Source organism: Peromyscus maniculatus, chromosome 3 (assembly GCF_049852395.1).
Source record: "Peromyscus maniculatus bairdii isolate BWxNUB_F1_BW_parent chromosome 3, HU_Pman_BW_mat_3.1, whole genome shotgun sequence".
Lineage (NCBI taxonomy): Eukaryota > Metazoa > Chordata > Mammalia > Rodentia > Cricetidae > Peromyscus > Peromyscus maniculatus.
In genome coordinates this window covers 108,561,951-108,585,273 of record NC_134854.1, presented here as the reverse complement: position 1 = coordinate 108,585,273, position 23,323 = coordinate 108,561,951, and the positions used below count along the sequence as shown (strand labels likewise).

At 45.6% G+C, this 23,323-nt stretch overlaps 1 protein-coding gene across 3 annotated transcripts in view; it reads right to left on the bottom strand.

Moving 5' to 3' along the window:
- The window catches only part of Antxr1 (ANTXR cell adhesion molecule 1), a 203,823-nt gene that overhangs the window by 106,762 nt on the left and 73,738 nt on the right, over window positions 1-23,323 (bottom strand). For all 3 annotated transcript variants that reach the window (XM_076567149.1, XM_076567150.1, XM_076567148.1), the window contains 2 exons: window positions 19,406-19,466; window positions 11,657-11,755 (listed from right to left, as the gene is read on the bottom strand). In XM_076567149.1, coding sequence (XP_076423264.1) covers window positions 11,657-11,755; window positions 19,406-19,466 — 160 coding nt within the window. The remainder of the gene's footprint in view (window positions 1-11,656; window positions 11,756-19,405; window positions 19,467-23,323) is intronic.

The window sequence follows — 23,323 nt, the reverse complement described above, 5'->3', positions numbered from 1 at the left end:
AGCAGACGGGGGCGGGGGGGGGGCATGGAGGGCTGTGGCTGCTTGGGGTACAGCTCCGATGTCCCTGAGGTTGAACCCAGTCTGGGAGGCTTGTGGGCTAGCTCCGTAGAGCTGGCATTTTCTGCTCTAAGAGGGACTGTTTGGTTTGGAGCCTGTTTTCACTTTACCACAAAAATGAGTGGCTTTTTTTCCCTCTCTCTCTAAACAAAGGAGGGCCATTTGGTTTCCATAACTCAAGTCATCTGACTCCTTCCTGGAATGGCCACTTGGGGAGCAGGGCATAGACTTCCTCCTCTGCCACAGAGGGGCCCGTGCCTGGTTTGGGGGTAGTGCCAGCCCCACGGCAGCCTCTGCCAACGCCAGTGTGTTGTGCTGTTTATGGGGCCATAATCCATTCCGAGGACAATGCAGGCCCTGCTTCTCCGCACACTGGGTGGCCATTTCGCTTCACCGCTCACTGGCACCAAGTAAAAAACAGTAATGGAGACCAGGAGCCTGGGGCACTCTGCATGGTTTTGTTTGCAACCAGGGAGAAAATTAGAGAGGGGTGGGAGTTGGAGACTAGAGGTTTTATTTGATGAATTTGAAGTACAGGTATTTCAGAATTCTAAACATACCTATGACATAGTAGCCTAAATCTTCTGTTGCAGGAGTCTGATCTCAGGCAGAAGTTTAACTTAAATCAGGATTTAAGAATCAATGAATGTCATTACACTGAACTGCTGAATGCAATCTGGGAGGCGTGCATCCCGGAAGCTGGGCACGGGTGTGAAGAGAACAGAAGAGATGCTGGCCTGACAGATTCAGGTTCAAAGCCCAGGTTTTCCTTTGGCTAGTGTGTAACTAGGGTCAGGTTCATCTATGGATGGTGACTATGACATCATTGTGCTGTTGTGTGCAAATAAATAAGAATGAATTAAAGCACAAAGTATGGTACTTGAGACTCAATAAGGACTCGAGAAGCTTCCCTCCACCTTATTACATGGTACCCAAGCCTTGAAAATCCACTGCAAATGTGAAGACCACAACTTTCAAAATGCCGAACTGCTTATTCACATTGTCCAACCATACTAACGTCATTTAGATGTTAGTTTTGGAGAAATTGTGTGTGTGTGTGTGTGTGTGTGTGTGTGTGTGTGTGTGTGTGTGTGTGTAGCTAAATAAATATGCATAAGGGTTCACCCACCCTTGTATACACACAAACCAATTTATGATGATTTTGCTCAACACTGAACAGCTGAAGTCTTACGTTTCCACACTCATCCAGAAGGCAGATACTAGTACTACAGTTTGGGGCTCACAAATGCTAACTATCCCAAATGCTATTTAATTGAGTTAGTGCTACAATTCTAGAAGGGTCAGAGCTGGAATTCAAATTTCTGTTTTGTTGAAATGATTAAGACCTTGAATAGGCAGAGCTGGCTCCCAGCAGTGAGCACACCTTTCAGGGCAGAGGACGAGGTGTCTCAGAGCTACAGGGAGCCTCAGGAGTCTCCCTGGAGGTCCCAATTTAACAGCAGTGAACTAAGAATCTGGATCCACCCAGAAATGAGCCTAGTTCCAGGGTCTCATTTAACAATCTAACATTCTTCAGGTTGGGGGAGAAGGTCTCAGTATTCTTCCCTACAATTTGGTGACTATCTATGGATTTGGGATAAAACCAAGATTAAAATTCATTAGCCAATCCAAACACCAATCAGTGGGTTCTTTTTAAGGTTGATAAAATAATTCAAATACTTCCCAAGTCCTGGCAACCTTTTCTTGCTATAAATATGTATTCTGGCAAAAATAAACAGAAAAATAGTCCCTAGTCTTATCTAACCCTCTGAGAATTGATGTAAGCGCCCAAAGGAGTCTACATTCCCGCTGTGCTATTTGCATGAGGTAGGAGGGCTGTCTGGGCCGCCAGCTGTTGCTGCCAGGGCCCCCGGGGTCTAGGGTGCATTTTCAGTTTCTCGGAGCCAATGTAAAGGTTCAGGACCAAATTATCAGCTGGTTTGTCAACACCGGTCCAAATGAAGGGAGAGCAGAAGCTAGAGTCTGGCTGAATACCCCCTTGTTCCCCGCCTTCATGAGCTAACAGCTTTGAGGAAAAGTAGAGTCAGGGGCGCCCTAAGGTGGTGAAATTCAAAGCATCTGGGTGGAGCTTTATGGAGCCACAGGCTGGAAGGAGGTGGCCAAGTGTCTTGCTTCCTCAGTTGTCATTTATGAACTCAGTGGGACCCACTGCTGAGAAGAGAGAGAGGTCCACTACTGGGCAGTGGTGAGTGTGGGGCCCTATGCTGAAAGCTTTTCATAGATGGGGGGATAACATCTCAGGATTCCAACAGAAGACATCAGTCCTGCTTTATGGGACAAAGCAGGGACTGTGAAAGCAGAACATGACTTCTACTAAGAAAGGCTGAGCAGTAGTGGTGAAGTCAAGGGGAAGAGGAAGAGGAGTCAAAATCTAATGTGGAGAGACAGTAACTGCATGTGGGTGAAGACTTCAGAAGCTGCTATGTGTGCCTCAATGTCCTGTGCTCAGCAGGAACGGGGAGATGCCTTCTAAGTGGTAGAGCTGGGGGCCAACCTGGTGCTTACACATGACCCAGAGCTATCTAATCCTCCTGGCCTGGAGCTGGAGGGTTTCATGGAGCCCTCAATAGCCAGAAGCTGTAAGACCAGAAGACGAGTTTGGCCACAGGTTTGAGGCAAGTGTCCTGGGTCAGTGCACTGGTAAGTCAGTCATTCTGGCACATGGGTCGCCAGGGTATGGCTGTGCGCTCTTTCTCCCCATCCTGTTCCGTGGGGCAGGCTGGAGCAGGATAGAGTCATAAGCACATGAAGAGCTGAGTTGCAGAGGTCTATCACAGCTCTGCCACTCATGGAGATATAACCCTGGGCAATGTCTTTTACTCTGCTCACAACTTAAAGTTCTCATCTAGAAGATGGCAGCAATACTCAGCTCTTGTTTTATAAATCTGAATGAGGATCATTATTAAAAGTTTACCATTTGATAAACACTCAACACATTATCTGCAGTAATAAGGTGGACTGCTGCCAGGTCCACCATCTGGGAAGCCCAGATGCTTCTAAACTGAGGGGCTCTTGCAACTTGCCCACCAAGTTCTATCAGGATTATAGTGTGTGTGTGTGTGTGTGTGTGTGTGTGTGTGTGTGTGTGTGTGTGTGTGTACACATATATGAGACCCACATGTCCAAATAGGATAATTAGAACACACATATATGGTACAGTAGTTCTCAAATGTGTGTGTGGGGAGGTTGCCCCATAAGGGGACAGTTGGTAACATTCGAGACAAGATGAGAAATGGCATGGACATCTCCACAAGAATTATCAGCTTCAAACCTCAGTACTGCCCTTAAATTCACGATGTAGCCTAGACTGGCCTTCCTGTGTTAGCCTCCTGAGTGCTAGGATTATTAAGGTTGTGAACCACCACACCCAGCTGATAAACATCATGGAAGCCTTTGGGCATAATATTTCATTCTCTATGTAGTATTTTTATAGAATTAAGATCATACTACACATAACTTTGTGGGATTTGGCACACACCTCTCTCTGAAGTTATTAGAGCAGCTTTGGGTATTGCAAGAAAACTAAATGAAGGGATGGACCCAGTGTTCTCACAAAGCATTTTCTCCTCTCTATAAATCCACACCAAAAAATTCTTGACTGTTGACATTTGTAAAACATACAAATTATCTTCTCAGCAAAGAATCAGCCTTTTAAAATGTTGTAATCCGAGGTCAGGATCATTGCTGCACTCATGACAGCTGTAATTTGCTAAGAATAAATATACTTTAAAAACCTTGTTTTTCCCCCATAAAGGACAATTGAGGATTCACACACAAGGCATGTGCCTTGTGACACACAAACTCTTCTGGCTGCGCACAATTAGATTTGGAAAATGTTTACCTTTGGAGATTAAGAGGCAAGCCCACCCCAAAGGCCTGAAGCCACGACCACAGGTCACAGCAAGAGTTTGAAGGATGAAATCTTCACCGAAACCCAGGGCAGAGGAGGGAAGGAGGGCCCTGGTCCACACCTGAGCTGTGTGGCACGTGCATGGCATGTGCTGTCGTGGTACACAAGTTGTTGCCCAAACTGAAATACACAGGGAGTGAGCCACGAGCATACTTGCCACCTTCTCCTCAGCAGAGCCAGCCCAACCTCTCCAAATGAGTGCTGAATAAACACTTAACACAGACGAACAGCCTGCCTGGGCTCCCAGGATCTAGCTGTTTCTGTGCTCAGGATCTTCTCATGGATCATTCTATGGAAATGACAAAGAGCAGGGCTGCACCGAGTCCCCATGCATCACTGTGACATATGGACCGTGTCCATGATGGTTCAGCCACCTGGTGCAGAAGTGGAGGAGGATGCCAACTTCTCACATTGAGCAGGAGGGTAAGGGCAAAGGCAGGTTTCAAGGGAACTCATAAACAAAGTTTGCCTCAACAATGCCTACAAATAGTGTTTTGTGCCTGAGTCCACGCAGGGCTTACCATTTTCTGTTGCGGCCACTGAGCACTTGGTAGCCCCACATCAAGTCTGACTGCAGGAAGGCACTTGTGGGCGTCTCGGTCACCCTGCCTCTGTGAAAGTCTCTGTGGTGGCAAACCTCACAGATCCTCATTCCCATGGTAGATTGCAACCTGTCTACTGTGTGTCTGGGTTTGAATGATGTGAACATGTAGTGACATACTGTCTCAGGAACCACTTCAAAGCTAGGATAAAAGCCAAGCTCCATCTGAAAGCAGGGGTGATGGAGATGAACAAGCCATAAAGGGGAGGCTTCCCTGAAGCAACAGGGAAGCAGTGTGACCTTGCCATGGTCACACTGCCAGCTACGGAAAATGATGCTCTACACCCCGGGATCTGCCTTCTCTGGATTGAGGTTCAAATCTCAGCTCTCCTATGCGTGATATCAGATAAGCAATTTAATCCCTCTGAGTCACTTGAGCATTGGAGTTGGGGCTTTGGGATTTGGGGGACTCTGTGTTTCATGGCAAAGCAGAGAAGTGGTCCAGAGCCTTGGAGTGAGATGGCCCATGTTGAAGTTGTTAGCCTGGCCATCTAGTGGCCTCTGGCACTTCATTTATCTGACGTTGTTTCCACAGCAGCAAACATGAGGCCCCAGATAACTCTTCCCTCCCAGCATGGCTGTGATATTGAAAATGAGATGACGTGGGGAAGAGAGTCACAGAGGGCATGTGGACAGCACAGAGACCTGCTAGGTGGACAGCACAGAGACCTGCTAGGTGGACAGCACAGGGACCTGCTAGGTGGACAGCACAGAGACCTGCTAGGTGGACAGCACAGAGACCTGCTAGGCTCTCAGCAGTCAGTTTTTTAGATGAAGCTTCCTGGGGGAAGAATCAAGACCCCAGAGGGTCCTTATGTCTCTGAGTGACAGAGGGACGTTCTCATGGGACATCAGCTCCTCAGGAACTCACCCAAATTGCATGCGGTGCCTTTGACCGGCACATGCAATGCTCTGACACACAGCGAAGGCTTTTGTTGGGAAGTTTAAGGGTTTTTCTTCCTCTTCCTCTCCCTTTCCCTCTGTCTGCTGTCACAGAAACACTGATGATTGCCTCTGAGTGTCTGCAACAGCCCTGGCTCCCAGATGTCTTCTGAGATGAAATATAGTTTCTGGATAGTAAGACGAAGGTTAAAAAGCGTCTACATTCAAATAAGGGTCTTTTTCTTTGGGGGAGCTGAGCCTCTTTAGAGGAACTTACAAATTGCCTGTTTGAGAAAGTATCTTCAAAGGGACAGAGCCCTGTTCTTGGGGAGTGTACAAAAAGTAAGCCACGGCTAGGCCTGTTAAATAAAATATCAAGCTGAGAAGTAACATTTTATATAAAAAATAAAGCATGGCTGTGAAGCCATACAGCGAGCCTTGTAAACTGCAGCGAGTCTGTAAAATGCCAATGTCTTTGTTTCTAGCCGCTGCCACACAGCACAAGGACAGGCTAGCAGGCGTTTTATTATTGCATTAGTAAGCTGTCCATTTTTTATTTACCATGCATAAAATGGGTTGTTTCTCAGCTTATACCCCAGTGTCTCCATTTCAGCATTTTAATCTCTATGCAAGTGGGTTTCCAATTGGAAGCAGAACTTCTCTGGGCACAGCACACTAAATACTGAAGTAGGAGAATGTGCAGCCAGGGTAAACTGATAACATTTGTGGTCTTTCCGAGGTATGCTCTTGGCCAGGAGGGACTTTAGCCTGGTGACTGGAAAGCCAACAAAATGCTAAGTTTAACATGTATGCTATGCCTAAATAATTATTTAAAAAAAATTAAATTAGCCTTAAAAATAACCTTAATGAGTTCTTTTCAAATTGCAGAGGGAGTGTGGTTGTGTAGCAATCTTAGAAAACAGACAGGGGGAAGAAAATATAAATTTACTATAGTCCTATTCAGGGGTGGCTGCTGCTAACATTTCAAGGTGTATCTTCCAAGTTTGCACGTGAATGTGTGTGAAGAAAAACAGATCCAAGCCTAGCTTCTATGCATGGCTTGTAACTTGGTTTTAACATAGGATGTAACATTCCCGGGGCATTAGTCACTCCCCTACAGGATTAGCTAATTAGGAAGGGTGATTTGTAATTTACACACAGCTCATCTACCACAAAACACTTACGCTGATATTTAAGTGTTCCCTTCCCCATTTCCTCTCTTCCTTTGCTCTCATGAGCAGGAGCAGGACAAAGAGCCACGTCACCCATGTCTCTGTAGACCAGTGCTTTTCAACCTTCCTAAGGCTCCGACCCTTTGACCCAGTTCCTCATGGTGGGGTGACCCCACACAACATTATTATTTTTTTTTTTTTGCTACTTCATTGTCATTGCTACTTCATAACTGTAATTTTGCTACTGTTGTGAACTGTAATGTAAATACCTGTGTTTTCCAATGGTCTTAGGCGACCCCTGTGAAAGGGTCGTTGGACCCTAAAGGGGTTGTGACTCATAGGTGGAGGACCTGCTGCCACAGGCATCCCCAACCATTTCCTTTGAAGGACGTGGGGATTAAAATGTGGGTCAAGAATGTATAGAAGGCAACTCTCTCATAAGGAGCCCATCCACACCCACACTTGGGTGGGTCTCGCTTTCTGAGACTCTCCTTTGAGAAGCCCACCTCCACACTTGCGGGTGCAGCTTACTTTCCTCTTAGCACCCCTCTTTCTCTTAACCCTCCTGCTTATGTATGTACGAAGATGTTTTTGTTAAATCTCAACTCTGCTTCATAAAAACAAGTGTGTAAAAATTCTCATTTTAAGAATTGCCTGCTAAGATTTCTGTTGGTGTTTCACTGACCATGCGTGAAAGCCCCGTTCATTTGCATCTCGGCCAGTTCTGGGCACTGAGTTTTGTTACTCTTCTGGGTTCTCTAGAGCAGCATCAACGATTGAAGCTGGATGTGGTGGCATGTGCCTGTAATCCCAGTACTTGGGAGGCTGAATGATTAAGAGTTCAAGGCACTCCTCGGCTACATGGTATGCTGAAGGCCAGCTTGAGCTTCATGGGAACTTGTGTCAAGAACAAAACCAAAGGAAAATCCAAGATAGCCTCCTCTTGCACGCCCATGCTCACACTGAGCACTCTCCATGTGATTATGGACCACAGCTTTTCACATAGTTCACCTGTTTTTATTTTTTTCTTTGATTTTTGTAAACAATTTTATTATTTGTGTGCACATGTGTGGAAGTCAGAGGAGATCTCCGAGGAGCAGTTTTCTGTCTCTCCATGTGGAATCCAGGGACTGAACTTGGGTATCAGGCTTGCAATTTTACCTGCTGAGACATCACAGCGGCCCCATTTCTTTACCTTTCCCACCCTACATGCCTGACTTCAGTAGATATCTTTATACTAAGCTTTTTGGCCCTGTATTATATGTATTATAAATAATTTTCCTTTATTTCCTTTTCCTTTTGATTTTTGTTGGCGCTGGTAACAGAATTTAAAAACAAGTGCTTACACTATCAAATTTTCCCTTTGAGCTCAGTCCCTTTCTGCTCAACATCTTTATACCCTGGGTAATTATGCAAACATTGACTTTTCTAGAAATTTTATATGTTCATGTTCACATTAAGGTTTTCAGGTCATCTGGAATTTGTTTAACTGTAAAGTGCAAGATAAAAATCAAACTCCACCGTGCCTCAACTGGCGGTCAGCCAGTTGTCCCAGCACCATGATCTGCACGGCCGTTTAACTTAACACTAAGTTCATACCGGAGCGTGGCTGTGTGCGGCTCCATTTCATTACTGTTTGGCGGTCACACCAGCCACACACTGTTTGAACGATCATGGCGTTTTTGTTCATCCCAGAGTCAGCTCAGGCAGTTTCTGCATTTTACTTGGCTAGTCTTATAGTTTATTCTTCCATAGAAAGTTTAAAATTATTTTGTTAACTTAAAAAGCTCCATGGGAATTTTCACTGGGATTGTACTAAAAGTAAATGTTAAATTTAAACCGAGTGGTATCTTTACAATGCTCATTAACTTCTCTGTTTAGTAGCGGTGACGGGGTCACTGGTAATAATGAAGGAGCACCAGTAGCCGAGACTGGGCAGCTGTCCATGGCCGTGTCTGTTATGAGTCCCACCTGCCACACTAAGCCTCTTAACCACCTGTGACATAGGTGCTATTGTCACAAGCATTTCACAGAGGAAACCAAGGCACAGAGTGTTGAATAACCGGTTACAGTAACAGCTGGGGGTGACTGAGCCAGGACTCTTCCCTGGTGTCTGTCTCCAGATACCGCACTGTGCTTGGAGTCTAGACCACATCTCTATTCTCATTTTCTTTATATTCCTCACGAAGTTTTCTTACATGTCTCTCATATGTCGTTGTATATGTCTGTACAAATTACTCTCAATAGATTCTGTCTTGTACCTTTTCCCTGAATATTTTTATTTTAAAAAAGGTTTTATTTACTTATTTTTACATGTGTATGTGCCTGTGTGTGTGGAATGGGGTGGGGGTTGGTGTCCTGGAGCTGGAGTTACAGATGGTTGTGAGCCACCTGGTATGGGTGCTGGGGACAACACTCAGGTCCTCTGGAAGAGCAGACAGTGCTCTTAACTGCTGAGCCATCCCCCAACTCCCTGGAATAGTTTCTAATGGCTGCCCTTGGACTCTGGACAGAGGTATCAGTAAAAGTAAAGGTGGCCGGGCGGTGGTGGCGCACGCCTTTAATCCCAGCACTCGGGAGGCAGAGCCAGGCGGATCTCTGTGAGTTCGAGGCCAGCCTGGTCTACCAAGTGAGTTCCAGGAAAGGCGCAAAGCTACGCAGAGAAACCCTGTCTCGAAAAACCAAAAAAAAAAAAAAAAAAAAAAAAAAAAAAAAAAAAAAAAAAAAAAAAGTAAAGGTGTTTTTAGCTGGGGACAGTGGTAGGGGTGAACACAAGCAGTGAACAATGATAAACAGGTATGAAAATGTCACAAAAACTCATTATTTTGTATGTTAACTAACCAAACTAATTGAAAATTAGAAAAAAATAAGGGAGGTGCTAATTCCGAAACATTCAGTTTAATAACCCCCTTATTGCCTAGCAATACTGTCTAGCAATGAACTAACACTCTAGTTTCTTAGGAATGCAAGACCATTTCAAAGTATGATGCTGTCATTAGTTCCCCTGAGTCTTTAATGACGTCATGGCATCGTCTAATGTGGCAGAGACTGGCCATGTGCAGCTATGAACACTTAAACAAAACCAAGTGAAATTAAAATCAAATTTCTCAACCCCACTAGCCAGGATTCAAGTACCAACAGCCACCTTCTGCATGTGGGAACCGCGTGGGCTAGCTCTCTAGAACATTCCCATTACAGAGGACCGAGATGGGATGGCCTACTATTTCCTTTCCAACTTTACAGTGAATACCTCTTCAGAGTGATTTAGTATTACAGTGATGTCACTGTGTCATGGAGATGTGTCAAAGAAGTCCTATCCATTGTGTCAAAGAAGTCCTATCCGGCTTTTTGCTTTCTAGGTAAATTTAAACATTTGAATTGAGAGTGAATTCAACACCTTCCGCATCCAGTGTTGCTATGTAACAGGCAAAGCCTCTCTCCAGGGCTCAATTCTCTGCCTTCCGCAGCCCCCAAGTGCTGGAGTGGGATGAAGTTTGCAGTTCAAGCTGCTTCCCGACTCCAATGGCCTGTATTTGTCTGTGAGCGAGTGGACGGCAGGACACAGGTGGTGAGTGCTTACCGGGAAAGGAGAGAATAAAGGGATGAGAAGCCAGAGGTCAGGGATCAACTGGCAAGTGTTGGCTACAGGGTGGGTCTGACCCATGTGTTGTCTGCCCCCTCTGCCCACCACGGTTTGCCCCCATAGAGTCCAGTTCAAAAGCTCCGAAAGTCAAATCTTCAGGGCTTTTGACTTTGTGGGGGTTGGAGCTCCGGAGGGAAAGTGGGATTTATGGCAGCTTGGGAAGTAGCTTCCACATTGTGCCTGCTCAGGGACACTGAAAAATGGTTTCAAACAGCACACACATTTTAGACCTAGGAGAGCATTCCAAATTTTTTAATAAAACTAACTGAATGTTTTCAATGTTTGATATTATCCCAAGCCAGAAATTCCAGATGTCTGTACGGAAGCCACCGCTTGTGTTTAAACTATCAGGAGGGCTTTAAGGTGTCAAGGAGAGAAAAAGAGGTGTGTTCTTCAGTTTTCCTAATTTAAAAACAGGTTCAGACCCCCTCTCTTCTGGGGCTATAAGGAGAAAACCCAGAGTGAGCAGTGAGCGGGTGGGGGTCTGTCTGCTTCCTCCCCTCCTAATTCTCTGGGCTTCAGAGCAGAAAGGATGAAGCCTGGAATCGCACAGCGTGATGGAAAATGTAGCACAGTGTGGCTGTTGTTTATCACTGCAGACAAGGAGCCAGTAATTGTCCGTGTGATGGACGCCAGATGCAAATAATAACCAGGCTCCCTGCATCTGCCTTTCTGGAACCAGACCTCCCATCTCTCCTGGACAGCCACTGAGTCACACGTCTTTAAATTCAGATCTTGCCTGCTGCAAATGTCTCCCGGAGGTTCCACTGTTATGACAGTTCATTTTCCCTCATGAAACACACTTAGTTTTTTACTTCCACTGTCCTGATTTCATGTAAAATATTCACCACAATGAGGGTTTCTTGGCTTCTCTAATCAAGAACCTTCCAGACCGAAAAAAGTCCCAGAATCCACACATGCAAGTCCAGTATTCTGGTTTTTGCTTTATTCAGGATTAATCAATTTAGACCATCTTGTTTTCATTCTTACTCTAGAATCTCCAGTGCTTTGCTGCGAAGCCTTAAGTTCCACAGGCCCTCATGAAGCAGGGCCTGCTCGGCCAATGGGGAGTGAGGGGCTTGGTAGACCATAGGAAGGACACAGGCACTCCTCCCTGCCTCCTTAGGGCTGGTTCTCTTCTGTGGGGGGCACGGAAAGCTCTTGTCCAGCTTTGTCCTGATTCCCAAGCTGGGTACCCCTGGTCTGTTCCTACCTAGTGGGGTCTAGACTCTACTCAGAACCAAGAGCATCAACGGGACCAATTGTTCCTCACTGGAGGCCTCATTAGCACTGAACAGTTCTCTGAAGGCCACTTTACGAGTGGCTGTGCTGGCAATGTCTCCCCCACCCCCAGCGTCACCAAGACTTACTGAGTGTGACCGAGTCATTGATCTTGAAGCTGCAGAGGACCCTGTCCACATTGCGGGCATGTCGGAAGCCGTTTCCTCGTACGACCACTTGAAAGGACTCTGAAATGAGGAACAACAGCACTCATTACTTGACCATCTCCTGTGAGCTTGCTTTCTGTCCACCACAGAGCCTCTGGCTGCCATTTCCACAGGCTTCAGAACCCCAGGGATCAGGTCAGGTAGGGAACAAGAGCAACAGGAGAACTCCTTTCCACTCACTGACCCCTGCTCTCCCATGTTCTCAAGGATGACGAGGCTTCCTGCTCAGAAGGGCCAGTCCGCACATCAGCTCCTGCCTGCAATGCCTTCCTGCCCCCTCTATTCAAACCGCTTTTCAAGTCTAGACAGTTCCAAAACAAGCAGGGGGGACCCAGGGAAGGGTCCTCCATTTCCTCCCAACATCCCTCCTTGAGTCTGATTTACATTTTGGAATCTCCTGAAAGGTTTCTTCGGAGCCAAGATACCTCATAAGCTTTAGGAGCCCTGGTCCACGGCACTCCAAGCCTATGGTGGGGCACTGCTGGGCATGCAGCTGTGCAGTGTGTGGTAGTGTCCTTCTGTCTCTTCCTCCCCCACCTAGGAAAGTATTCCTGTAGTTCAGCAGCAGTGCGACATTTTTGCAGCTTCCTCTCTCCCGGGTGCAAGGCTGTAACGTGGCGCACACATCACTGTACTCAGCTACGAACTCCGTGGAGGTCAAATGTCAAGCATGACCTGCTTGAACTGACCCTGGGCCTCCAGTGAAGGGCCATTTCTCTATGACTAGAAGAGACCTCATGGGCTTGCATATCAGTTGCACACCGGTAGAATGTATGTCCAATTATAAGTATGTATGACTGGCATTGTTATAGGCTTAAAAATTCTTTATAGCATTGTCCTACCAAGGAAAAAAGCCAGGTAGCGAAATGCGTAAGAACACCTGCTTGTGTCTGATGATATCAATAGATCCATTCTGTTTCTTCATTTACTTATTTATTTCTGCGAGCCTGTGCACCTGCAGGGAGCAACCAGAGGACAACCTTAGTGGTTGGTTCTCAGGAGCTCTCTACTTTGATTTTCGAAGCAGGGTCTCCTCTGACTATAGGCTTGCTGAGTAGGCTAGGCTGGCCAGCGAGCCCCACCTGCCTCTGCCTTCCTAATGCTAAAATTAAAAGCGTCTGCCACCATACTGGCTTGAAAGGTTCTTCTTTTCTTCAACCTGTGCCCTGGGGACTGAACTCTAATCCGGAAGAAAAATGGCAGGGTTTGTGAAAGTGGATCTAAAGTAAATTGCGACCCAAATAGAGACTTTGTTTGAGGAAGAATGGAGTCAAGGAGCTAGCATATGGGACTCTTTGAAAGTTAAATAAATGTCATGAGTTGATGTCACTTTCATTCCCATGGAATTCAGAGATCTTGTTTGCCAAGGCAATAACTGATAGTTAATGGCCCCTCGCTGTGCCAGCCCAGTGGTGAGCGCTGTGTGGATCTGATGTAATTTCCATCTCTCTGCAGGCCAGGGAGTGTGGCTGAGAAAGTGATCTCAGAGAGGTTATGTAATTGCTCAAGATCACACCGATAAAACCCCCAGACACGATCTGGAGCCCAGGGAAGTCAGGCACCAGGATCACTAGCTTAGCTGCCGCACACTGTCCTCTTCTGACCAGCTGGCTGAAAGCGAAATCGGATGCTCCTGTGTTGGGACCTTGGAGTAATTTAGGAGTTGGGCTGTGATTTCTTTAAAGCTCATCATATCCTAATTTTGGACAGGTGTGCTCACTTGTCAGTCGTGTTGGGCTGAACTACACATGAAACAAAAACTAGCTGTGAAACCACAGCGGCCTTGTGGGTTGAGAGTACAAATAAGAAGGAAGGCTTTCAGAAGAACTGGGACCCGAAGAGAAAGGGAATCAAGATTCTGACCTTCTGATGACTTGCCCAGAACCAGCAAAGCTGGACTCATATCCTCAGAGTCAGAACCTTGGTTGGGAACTTTATTAATCAATGTGGTTTTTCAGGGCTGCAGTCACGAGCAGTGAGGGTTTATATATGCATGCTGATACTTGCACACAATTGCTAAGTTTAGAAACGTGGATTAAAAACTTAGCTGCTTCCCACCCTGGCACATCTGGGATCACCAGCTGGTTCAATGGATGGAAGGCTCTAACTGCATCATCTTTCTTTCCTCAATGAAGCTTGGGGAAACCTATCTCGTGTTTCTAGTTTGAATGCCAGACATATAGACATCTGGTTGACACTTCTGCCGATCCCACATGTTCCCTGCCTTGCCTTTGGCCTCCCTCTTGTTTCCTCACGGATCAGCAAAGGGAGAGGAGATGCTGGAAACAGGCTGCACTCCAAGCTCTCTTCACTAACACCATGTTCAGCACTGGCAGTCCAGCTGTCGAACCCTCTATATAAGCAGCACCCCACATGTCTGGTTGGCCCAGCCTCGGGGAGTTGAGGAAGGAAGACAGCAGGGACCCATGATGGGAACCAAACCATGCAACCACTTAGGCCTGGGGAGAAGATGCTGGAGTGAGAGGCAGGCTCCTACCCTGCCTGGCACAATTTCCATGTCAGCATACACATTTGGTTTCCAGAACAGCTCAAACATCTGACCCAGCAGCCTCACTGGAATACCAGAGCCTTGTACAAAGAAGTTATGTAACAGTGCTGTGTAATGAATCTGTAGCACGGAGGAACCAGGCGACACCCCATTCAGTACACCCCACTCTAATGTTCTTTATCCCCAGAACAATCTACCCTTCACAGTCTACACAGTTCAGTGCTTAAAGAAAATGTGAGCACAGGATCTTCTGTAGGATCCCAGCTCCTTTGGGAAGGTTTGGGATGGACTGTGAGCCTTCAGGGAAAACTGTCCATGTGCAGTGGTCTTTGATTTAATCTTTTGTGATATTTATCTTTTAAGGTATGTATCCTCAAGACATGAGTTCATTAGGACCCTTGTGTGATTCTTGTCCTTGATGATAATCTTGGTGGCAGGAGTTAGCATTTCTATTTCTTCTAAATGCTTGCCTGTGCTAACCTGGGGAGGGCTTATCTCCATGGAAGCTCACTGGATGGATGAAAGAACAAAATGGGGAAAGGCAAGGTGTTCATGTGTTCAGGTCCCAGCCAGTCTAACCTGGGGACCTTCTGAGGTCAACAAATGAAAATATGTTCAGTATCATTAGTCATTACGGAAATGCAAATAAAAACTGCAATACTATTTCATAGCTGATATGACAGCTATACTGAAAGAGACGGGCAGGAAGGAATTGGTGAAGAAACAAAAATCCATGTGCATTGTTAGTGGGATTGTAAAAAGGTGTAACCTCTTTGGCAATAGTCTGGCAGTTCCTGAAATTTTAAATATAATTAATCCATGAACCAAACTTTCTGCTCCTGGATATATGTCCGAGAGAAATGAATACTGCCTGTCCACACAAAACTTGCACAAATACTCACCATAGCACTGTTCTAAGAGCCTACAATAGGAACAACTGATGCCCATTAACTGACGAATAAGATTTCCCTACGTAACAGAATATTACCTAAGCATAAGCACAGACCAAGTTCTGATGCATGCTGTGACACAGGAGCCTTAGAAACACTGTGCTAAATGAAAGAAGTCAGACTGAAAAGGCTGCTCAGGGCAGGATTCCATCCTTGTGAACCGCCCAAGTTAGCAAAGCGGAGACAGGAAGCAGATTAGCGGCGGCCGGCCGTGGTGGGGGTGGAAGCGGCCGCTCACTAGGTAGGTACCCTTTCTTTCTGGACGAGGAAGCACTGTGGAATCAGGTGGCTGCTGTGATCACACAACACTAAGATAAATAAAAAACTGTGCTTTACAAGGACGAATTCTATAGTTTGTGAATTAAAAAGAGCAAAAAATAAGGGGGTTGGCAAACCTACTCTATTCTCTACGCTTTCCTTTTCTTCAGTTTTCTTTCTTTCTTTCTTTCTTTCTTTCTTTCTTTCTTTCTTTCTTTCTTTCTTTCTTTCTTTCTTTCTTCCTTCCTTCCTTCCTTCCTTCCTTCCTTCCCCTCTCTCTCTCTCTCTCTCTCTCTCTCTCTCTCTCTCTCTCTCTCTCTCTCTCTCTCCCTCCCTCCCTCCCTTCCTCCCCCTCCCTCTCTTAAAACACATAGTTTTGGGATGGTTTCCTATCATTCATTGGACTGGAAATAGAGACATTTGCATGTTTTTCCCTTGCTACGCTGTCAGTTTGGATTTTCCTTCCTAATAAATGCTTATTGCTCCATCTAAGAGACCTCAGACCATTCTGATTTTGTAACAAGGTCTGATGTAACTGGCGTTCGCTAGCGTGGTCGGGAAGGGTGGGACTGAATGTGAGATTCACACATGAGAGCAGACAGGATGGCGACCTCTTTACCACCATCAACGCTCTGCTCTGTTGCACATAACATGTCTTGCTGTTCCTCCTTCTGTCTCAGGAACCACTGCTCCGTTTTCTAAGAAAGCAGCAGTTCGAATTTTCTAGAAATTCATGCGAATGGAGTCACACAACAAGCTCTTTTGCTTGGTTCTTCCATCAGTGTGATTAAGACTCACCTGTAATTACTTTGGGGTTTACACAGGGTTTGTTTCAGGGATGAGTAATATTCCAACATAAAGAAAAATTAATTTTTTTGTCCATTCACTTGCTCATGAATATGTGCGTGGTTTACAGCGCTGGGTCTATTAAAAATAGAGCTAGTATGAGCCAACAGTCTATTAATTTTGGCTGGTCATAGATTTCATTTTCCCTTTTATTTTGGGCAAATGTCTAGGGATGGCAAGGCTGGGTCATTCAGTTAGTGTACATTTAATTTTTTAAGAAACTGTTTTTCACTGTGGCTTCCCATTTTGCATTTTCTTCGACAGTATGAGAGTTCTTCTTCCAATCAGAAATATCTTAAATTAAGGTGTGTGTGTGTGTGTGTGTGTGTGTGTGTGTGTGTGTGTGTGTGTCTAGAAGACCAGGAACCATTCCATTCAGAAGAGGGTCTAGCATCAGGCACAAGTGCTTTGCAAAACAACTGAGAAGATCAAGAAATGAAAACACTGCCTGACTTTGCCTGAATGAGTCTATTTCAAGCACCTGAATTTCAACAGCGAATGTGAAGGTGAAAATGATTTGCTTTTGTATGGACCTTCCCTAACCCATCAGAAGCAATGGTAAACAGTGCGCTATCTCAACTGCCTCTGAAACGTCGGGTGAGGGACTGAGTCTTGTAAGTCCTTGTAAGGACTTTAAATGGCCGACCAGATGTGATCCCAGTCAGTGCTTGCCCGGAGTCCTTGCTTATGGAGTACATGGTGAACTCTGAGCCCGGGGCCCGCTGAGCTCAGCACAGTGTGTGTTTCCTAAACAGGAGTTCAGTTAGGTGGAGCCAGCCTATGGATGGGCCAACTTTCCTATGACACAGAGCCTGCCTGACATGCAAGAATGTTTAATAAGAACATTTAAAGGCATCTGTGTTGGAAGGGGGCAAAGTGATTTAAGCGAGGGTGGCGTCAAAGCTGCCACACAGCAGGGGACTACTGTGTGCCTTGGAACAGGGACTGAGTCAGGACAAAGCAGCATGCTGAATGGCCACCGTATATCGGTCTGAGTGGGGGCGATAACAGAGAATGAAGAAGGACTACTGAATGGGAGGAATGCGTGCACCTCTTACGGAAGTCACTCATTCCCAACCACGGTTATCCTGAGCAAATACAGCTCCACTGTCACTAGATGTGATTTTCCAAGATAGTGTGAACATTGGAATCTTTAAGTGTTTCAGCATATTAACAATGACTGTATTTTAAAAACTGCAGTGTGGATAAAAGAGAGCATGTAACTGTCACTCCAAGCCTGCGACTGGCAGCTTTCATCCTCGGAGCCTGCAGGCATTCTGCAAAGGCTCTGCTCCCTAGGTGCTTTGACTAGTGGCACATCCTTTAGTGACATGTCCTTTTATCCCCCTGCATCAATGAAATCAGGTTTTCCCTAACCCTGCTTGTATATGCAGCTGGCTATTTGAGGCCACATTCTACCATTAATACTTACCCTGTAAGGACCTTATTCTTCTCTGTACCCTGCTGCCTCACACAGTACTTGACACTGGACAACCCACCTAGAGAATCTGGCAGATCTCGTGGGCCCTACTACTTCTGTACCATATGCATTAAGTTTATGTATACAATTTCTAAAATTGTCTCAAACACCTTGATAGTGTGTGAGGGAGACTTGGAATAATTTGTGGAATCTAGAATTATTGAGGAGGGCCTTTTTTCTATTGTATAAATGGCTATTGATTTTTAATTGTGTTTCATTCTAACTAAAAAGAACCTTTTATGGTTGTACGGAAGGAGTTAAAAAGGATCAAATAGAGAAAAGTCAATGGTATTGTGTTTTGGTGTTTTGAAGGAACACATAAATGAAGATACTCATCAAATTTTATTGATGGCCTATTTAGTGCCAGGTACTTTGCTAGGCAGGGGACCATGGAGAGAAATAAGATGCTTAGGGGAAGGAGCTAATGATTCTTGAGAATTAGAAACTGCCATCTGATGTATCACAAGGTTGTCACACATCCAAGATTGCAAAGCTAAAGCCTGGGTTTTCCTCATGCAGAAGATAATTGCACAATCAAGGGAATTCCTTGTCTTCTAATTAATTAAGTTCAGAATTATGAAAAACATATTGTATTCACACACAATGCACCAAGTTCAAGTACTCTGAATAGCCCACTCCTTTATGGGAAGCTCACAAAGCTCAGCGGTGACTGGCCTTGAAGTCAATGCAGTCTGATCCAGTTCAGGCTCTGCCCTGCACAGGCCCTTTACAAGGCCCCGGCATGAGTTCATGTGGTCATATCTCGACAAATTTCCTTCCCCTGTGCTTTTGATTTATTCATTTTATGTGTGTGTGTTTTGCCTGCATGTATGTGTGTGCACCATCTGTGTGTTGAGAGAGGCTAGAGACTCACAGTAGTGAATGACAAAAGATTCAGGGGGACAGCGACCCAAAGAGTCTGTCCTTGGATCTCTAGCACCCAGCAATGTGCCTGGTCTGAAGCACGTTAAAAAGACTATTAATGAATGAAACAAGACTGATGCCTATGTATGTGAGGAGTGCATTCTTGAAGCTGTAGGCAGCCCATTACAATACAAATCTGGGCAAAGCCCCAATTTTCATCACTGGGAGATGATACTGTGACTCAAAGAAAAGGCTGCTCTCTAGAGATTTCCTCCATTGATGATAAACTGTAACAGACTTTACAGTGATGTCTGGAGTTCTAGACCACCATTTTATAAGTCCCGGCAGATGAAACAATTAAGACAAATAAATATATCAAGTACACAGAATACTTAAGAGCAACATGTCAGGGGAGGCCCAGGGTTCACTGTGGCCCTCTGGTGTGATCTGTAGGGCTGTCACAGGCAGAGTGACATTGGGATCAGCCTTGCATCAAGGTGAGAATCCAGCATCTCTATACTTTCCTTGTGCTCATGTCCCAAGAGAAGGGGATTCTGACAGCTGATCTCAGGCTCTCCAGCAACTGACATGTTTCTCCTTTCTTTTCCTTTCTTTTTTTTTCCCCACAGCAGATTTAATGAGCAATTTCTGATTGTTTTAAACACATCTGCACTTGTCCCACTTCTACCCCTTTACCCAATATAGATTGGAGCTGAAAATACCACCAATTCAATGAAAGCGATTAGCACTTAATTTCAATTTACCTCCTGCGCATATGGTAGACGGTTCAGCCGCTAGAATTTCGATGCAGGATTTCTTTAAAATCTAGGTGGAGAGGAAACAAAACAATCAATGATGGGCTTGTTTTACTAAAAGAATTAAGACAGTGCTCTCAGGTACGAGAAAGAGAAGTTCAAGGGCATTGGAGTACAGGAGAAACCGTGGGTGACACATCACTGTCAATGCCACACATTGATGAGCCCAGCTGTGCCAGGTGCTGCTGAGTGTCCAAACTGACACAAGACCCCTTCATTCACTTGATCCTTCAGTATTTGTTTTAGTTTTTTTTATTGAACCTATTAGACAGGAGTCCTGTTTTGAACCAAGAGATCCAACATGGCATTACAAATGTTATCTCTACAATTCCTTCCCTGGGGGAGATGTGAACATGTCAACAGTTGGTAGCCCACCCCCCCCCACACACACAAGAGGAAATCTCGAAAGAGGCCTAGCTGACGTTGGGAAGATGGCAGCAGTTGGGCTTGCAGGACAGTGCCTCCCAACAAAATGTGACTTTTATGTGACAGCGGCAGCTGGCGGGGGCTAAGCCAGAGGGTTTGTGGGGAGCCAGCTGTGGGGAGCTATGCTAAGGGCTCCCTAGGAAAGGCAGCTGCGAATGGGACTGTAGCAGAGCACTGGGTCACCTGGGGTACAGCTGGGAAAGGAGGGGGCACAGTGGACGTGCAGGGCACAGGAAGGGTGAACGGCAGAGAGGAGGTTCGAGCACGCGTATGGCTGGAGAGAGATGGAGTGGCCCCCTCACCACGGCCTTGGTGGTCGCACTGCTCAGAGTTCTTTCATGGACAAAGTCTGGAAAATTGCCCTGGTGTGCTTCGCAGGTTACACGCTTGCCTCACTCTTCAGGCGGACTCCTTGCCCTTGTTCAGATGGAGGGAACGTGTCCTCTAGCTGAGGTATGCTTCTCTCCACCATCTATGCATTCTACCCCTTGTTGAGTACTGACTAACATTTCAACCAAGCATTTTAAACAAGTAGGGGGCACTGAACTAATCTGCTAACCACACGTGGTTGGGGCTTACTTACTATGAAATTTGAGAAGGCTCGGAGAGCTGAAATGCACATTTCTGAACTTGTCAAAGGGTATTTGTTAAATCAGCTAATGATGTAATTAATAGAATTCAGCTTATAAAAGATGGACGTGTCTTTTAGAACTGGGAAATGCCCATTCATCTGCATGGATGCTTACTTAGGTAAACTTCTTGTTCCAGCTCACACTTAGACAATCCACCCGTCCCAATGTATGATCAAATGAAAAGGGCAATAAATTACAGTTCAGAGAATGGATTCAAGGGAAAATGGAAGAAAGATGGGGTGAGGAGTGAGTCAGGAAAGATGGCCAGGGAGGGACTTATCTCCTGTGAGCAGTGGAGGTAGCGCCAAGCCTGCCGGTAGTTAAGTGCAGAAGAAGTACTGAAGAACATCTCAATCCATGGAATGAAAGCACATGAGTTTCTCAAGAAAGACAATATTTACCATTCCAGAGAGAACTCTGGGCGTCCTCAGAGAGCAGCAGGGTAAAAGGAAATGAACAGACAAGCTTAAGAAAAAATTGTTATCTGGAGAGCAGATGATGAAACAGCATAAGTTACTTAAATGTGTTAGCAGTCACCAGTGTGACTTTTAACAGTAAAAGTCACTTAGACGTGTTAGTAGTTACCAGTGTGACTTTTAACAGCAAAAGTTACTTAGATCAGTTAGTAGTTACCAGTGTGACTTTTAGGAAACCCTAAAAGTTATGAAAAACAGCATTCTTTCTTTGTCAATTTTATTTTCATTCATTCATTCATTCATTCATTCATTCATTCATTCATTCATTTTCTCTTGTGTGTGTGTGTTCATGTGTGCACATTGGAGTTGTGAAGGGCCACGGGACAACACTGGGGTTGTTCCTTGGGCTCTGTCCACCTTCCTTTTGAGAGTCCCTCCTTTAGGCTGGCTAGCCAGTGACCTGCTTGTCTCTGCCCCTCCCGCCCCCCACACCTAGGGCTGAGATTATTTACTTCTTTTTTTAAACTTGTGTTCTCAGGCTGGAACACAGGTCTTCAGGATGCAGAGCAGGCAAGCACTTTACCAAATGAGCCCTCTCCCAGCCCCTCAGCTTTAAAAATGCACATTTTCTAGGCTCTTCTCCTAGTGCACCTTCGCAGAATTTTGGTAATTTGCCTTCCCATGACCTTATTTGTTTTCAGCTTCCTCTTGATTCTGCACCTGGGGGGTGGTCCCCTCAGCTTTAGCTTAATCAGATCCCTTCCCACCCCACACTGGTGTGGCCTCAGTGTCTCCCTCCTGCTAACCTGTCCCCACTACAACGACCACGGAATGTTCTGGATGTCACATCTCTCTCTTGTGCATCTCTGTTGGAGTTGAAGTCCCTACGTCCATGGCTCTGGACACTTTGTCTCAATGCTGAGTTCTGAATTCCCCTTTGTCCTCAGTCTGACTTGACATCAGGGACAACCCCAGTGACACATCTGGGGAACAGGCATGTGGCTTCTCCAAGTTTCCCCAGCCTATGGTCCCTCTATCTTAGGCCTTTAGTAGTATCCTAGAACAAAACACTGTCTTCCTCAGGTGGCACCCTACCTGAATGTGATGACTACCCCACTGTAGACTGCTTGTAGGCTCTCCTGCCTCCTGGGTCACTTTACAAGTCCCCAGGGACAGATCTCCAAAGAGACCACATTTAAGGAAATGGACCGAACTCATACGGAGTGCCTCAGTCAACAGTGGCATCAGAACAGCAGAGCTGTGTTTCCATGTTTTGCAAAAATTCCTCAGATTTCCTCTAGAAAGTCGAATAAATCATTTAATCATTCACAACTGAAGATTTCAAAACAGTGTAAGAATAAAGCCGAGCTATTGGGTCTGTCTTTTTTTCCATTTCCCAAAACAAGCACATGACATGTCTGCTCATGTAAGTTCCTGAGTTTCCATTGATATTTCTGAATCAATCCTAACATGTGACCAGGATTTGGTAAAAGAAATTTCCATGAATCTTTGACTATAGACACACTAACAGGGTCTGTCATAATATACACATGCTGTATTATTTTCTCGAAGTGTCTGCAATTAGCTGATAACTCTGAGGAGTGTATTAAAGGCCAAAAAATGTCAGCCAAGTGCTGTGATTCAATCACGTAAAAACACAGCTTTCCCAACCTTAATTTAAAACATCTGGAAGGGACCATAACAGCCAGCAGAGTAAAATTCATCAGTGGGGATGGGTAGGGTTTGTCCAGGACCCTAGTTCCTGCTAGCTTGAACTCTCTGGCTTCAAAAGGTAGGAAAATCTTAATGGTACCGGTGGGTCTTGGGGGTGGGGTGGCCCCTTGATTACAAGCAGCCCAGACTATATTGTCATCAGTCTGCCTGAACTGAAGCCAACCGCAGCTCAGTTCAGAGACTGGGGACTCGGAAGGTGAGCAGCCAGAGGGCTCCCCTCCTGCACAGGCAGTGGTAGCCATGAAGGATGTATGGATATATGGTTAGGTCGAAACTCCCCAAAATGGCAGTGTCGCTAACTATGACCATCTGGGTTCAGCTCAGGCTGGACACAGGGGGATTGTTGGAGGATAGATAGAAGTTCACATGCAGCATTCTTCAGAAACCAGTCAAACGGTTTGTGCCAAGAAGACCCACTTCCTTTATCCCTTCTGACCTGGACAAATGGGGCATCTGGGCCCCTATTTACAAGTACCCATTATGCATACCAAAGGCGCCTAGCTAGCTTCCTGGCTCTTCTTTCCTCCCCGACTCCTCCACTATGCTAGCTCCCAGGCCGTTGCAGTTTATGGGCTTCCCAAATGCTTTCCTTTATAACCTGCAAGGCTTTTCCCTGATTTGTTTTTTTCTCTGTTCCTGGGAGACAGGCACGGCAGCTA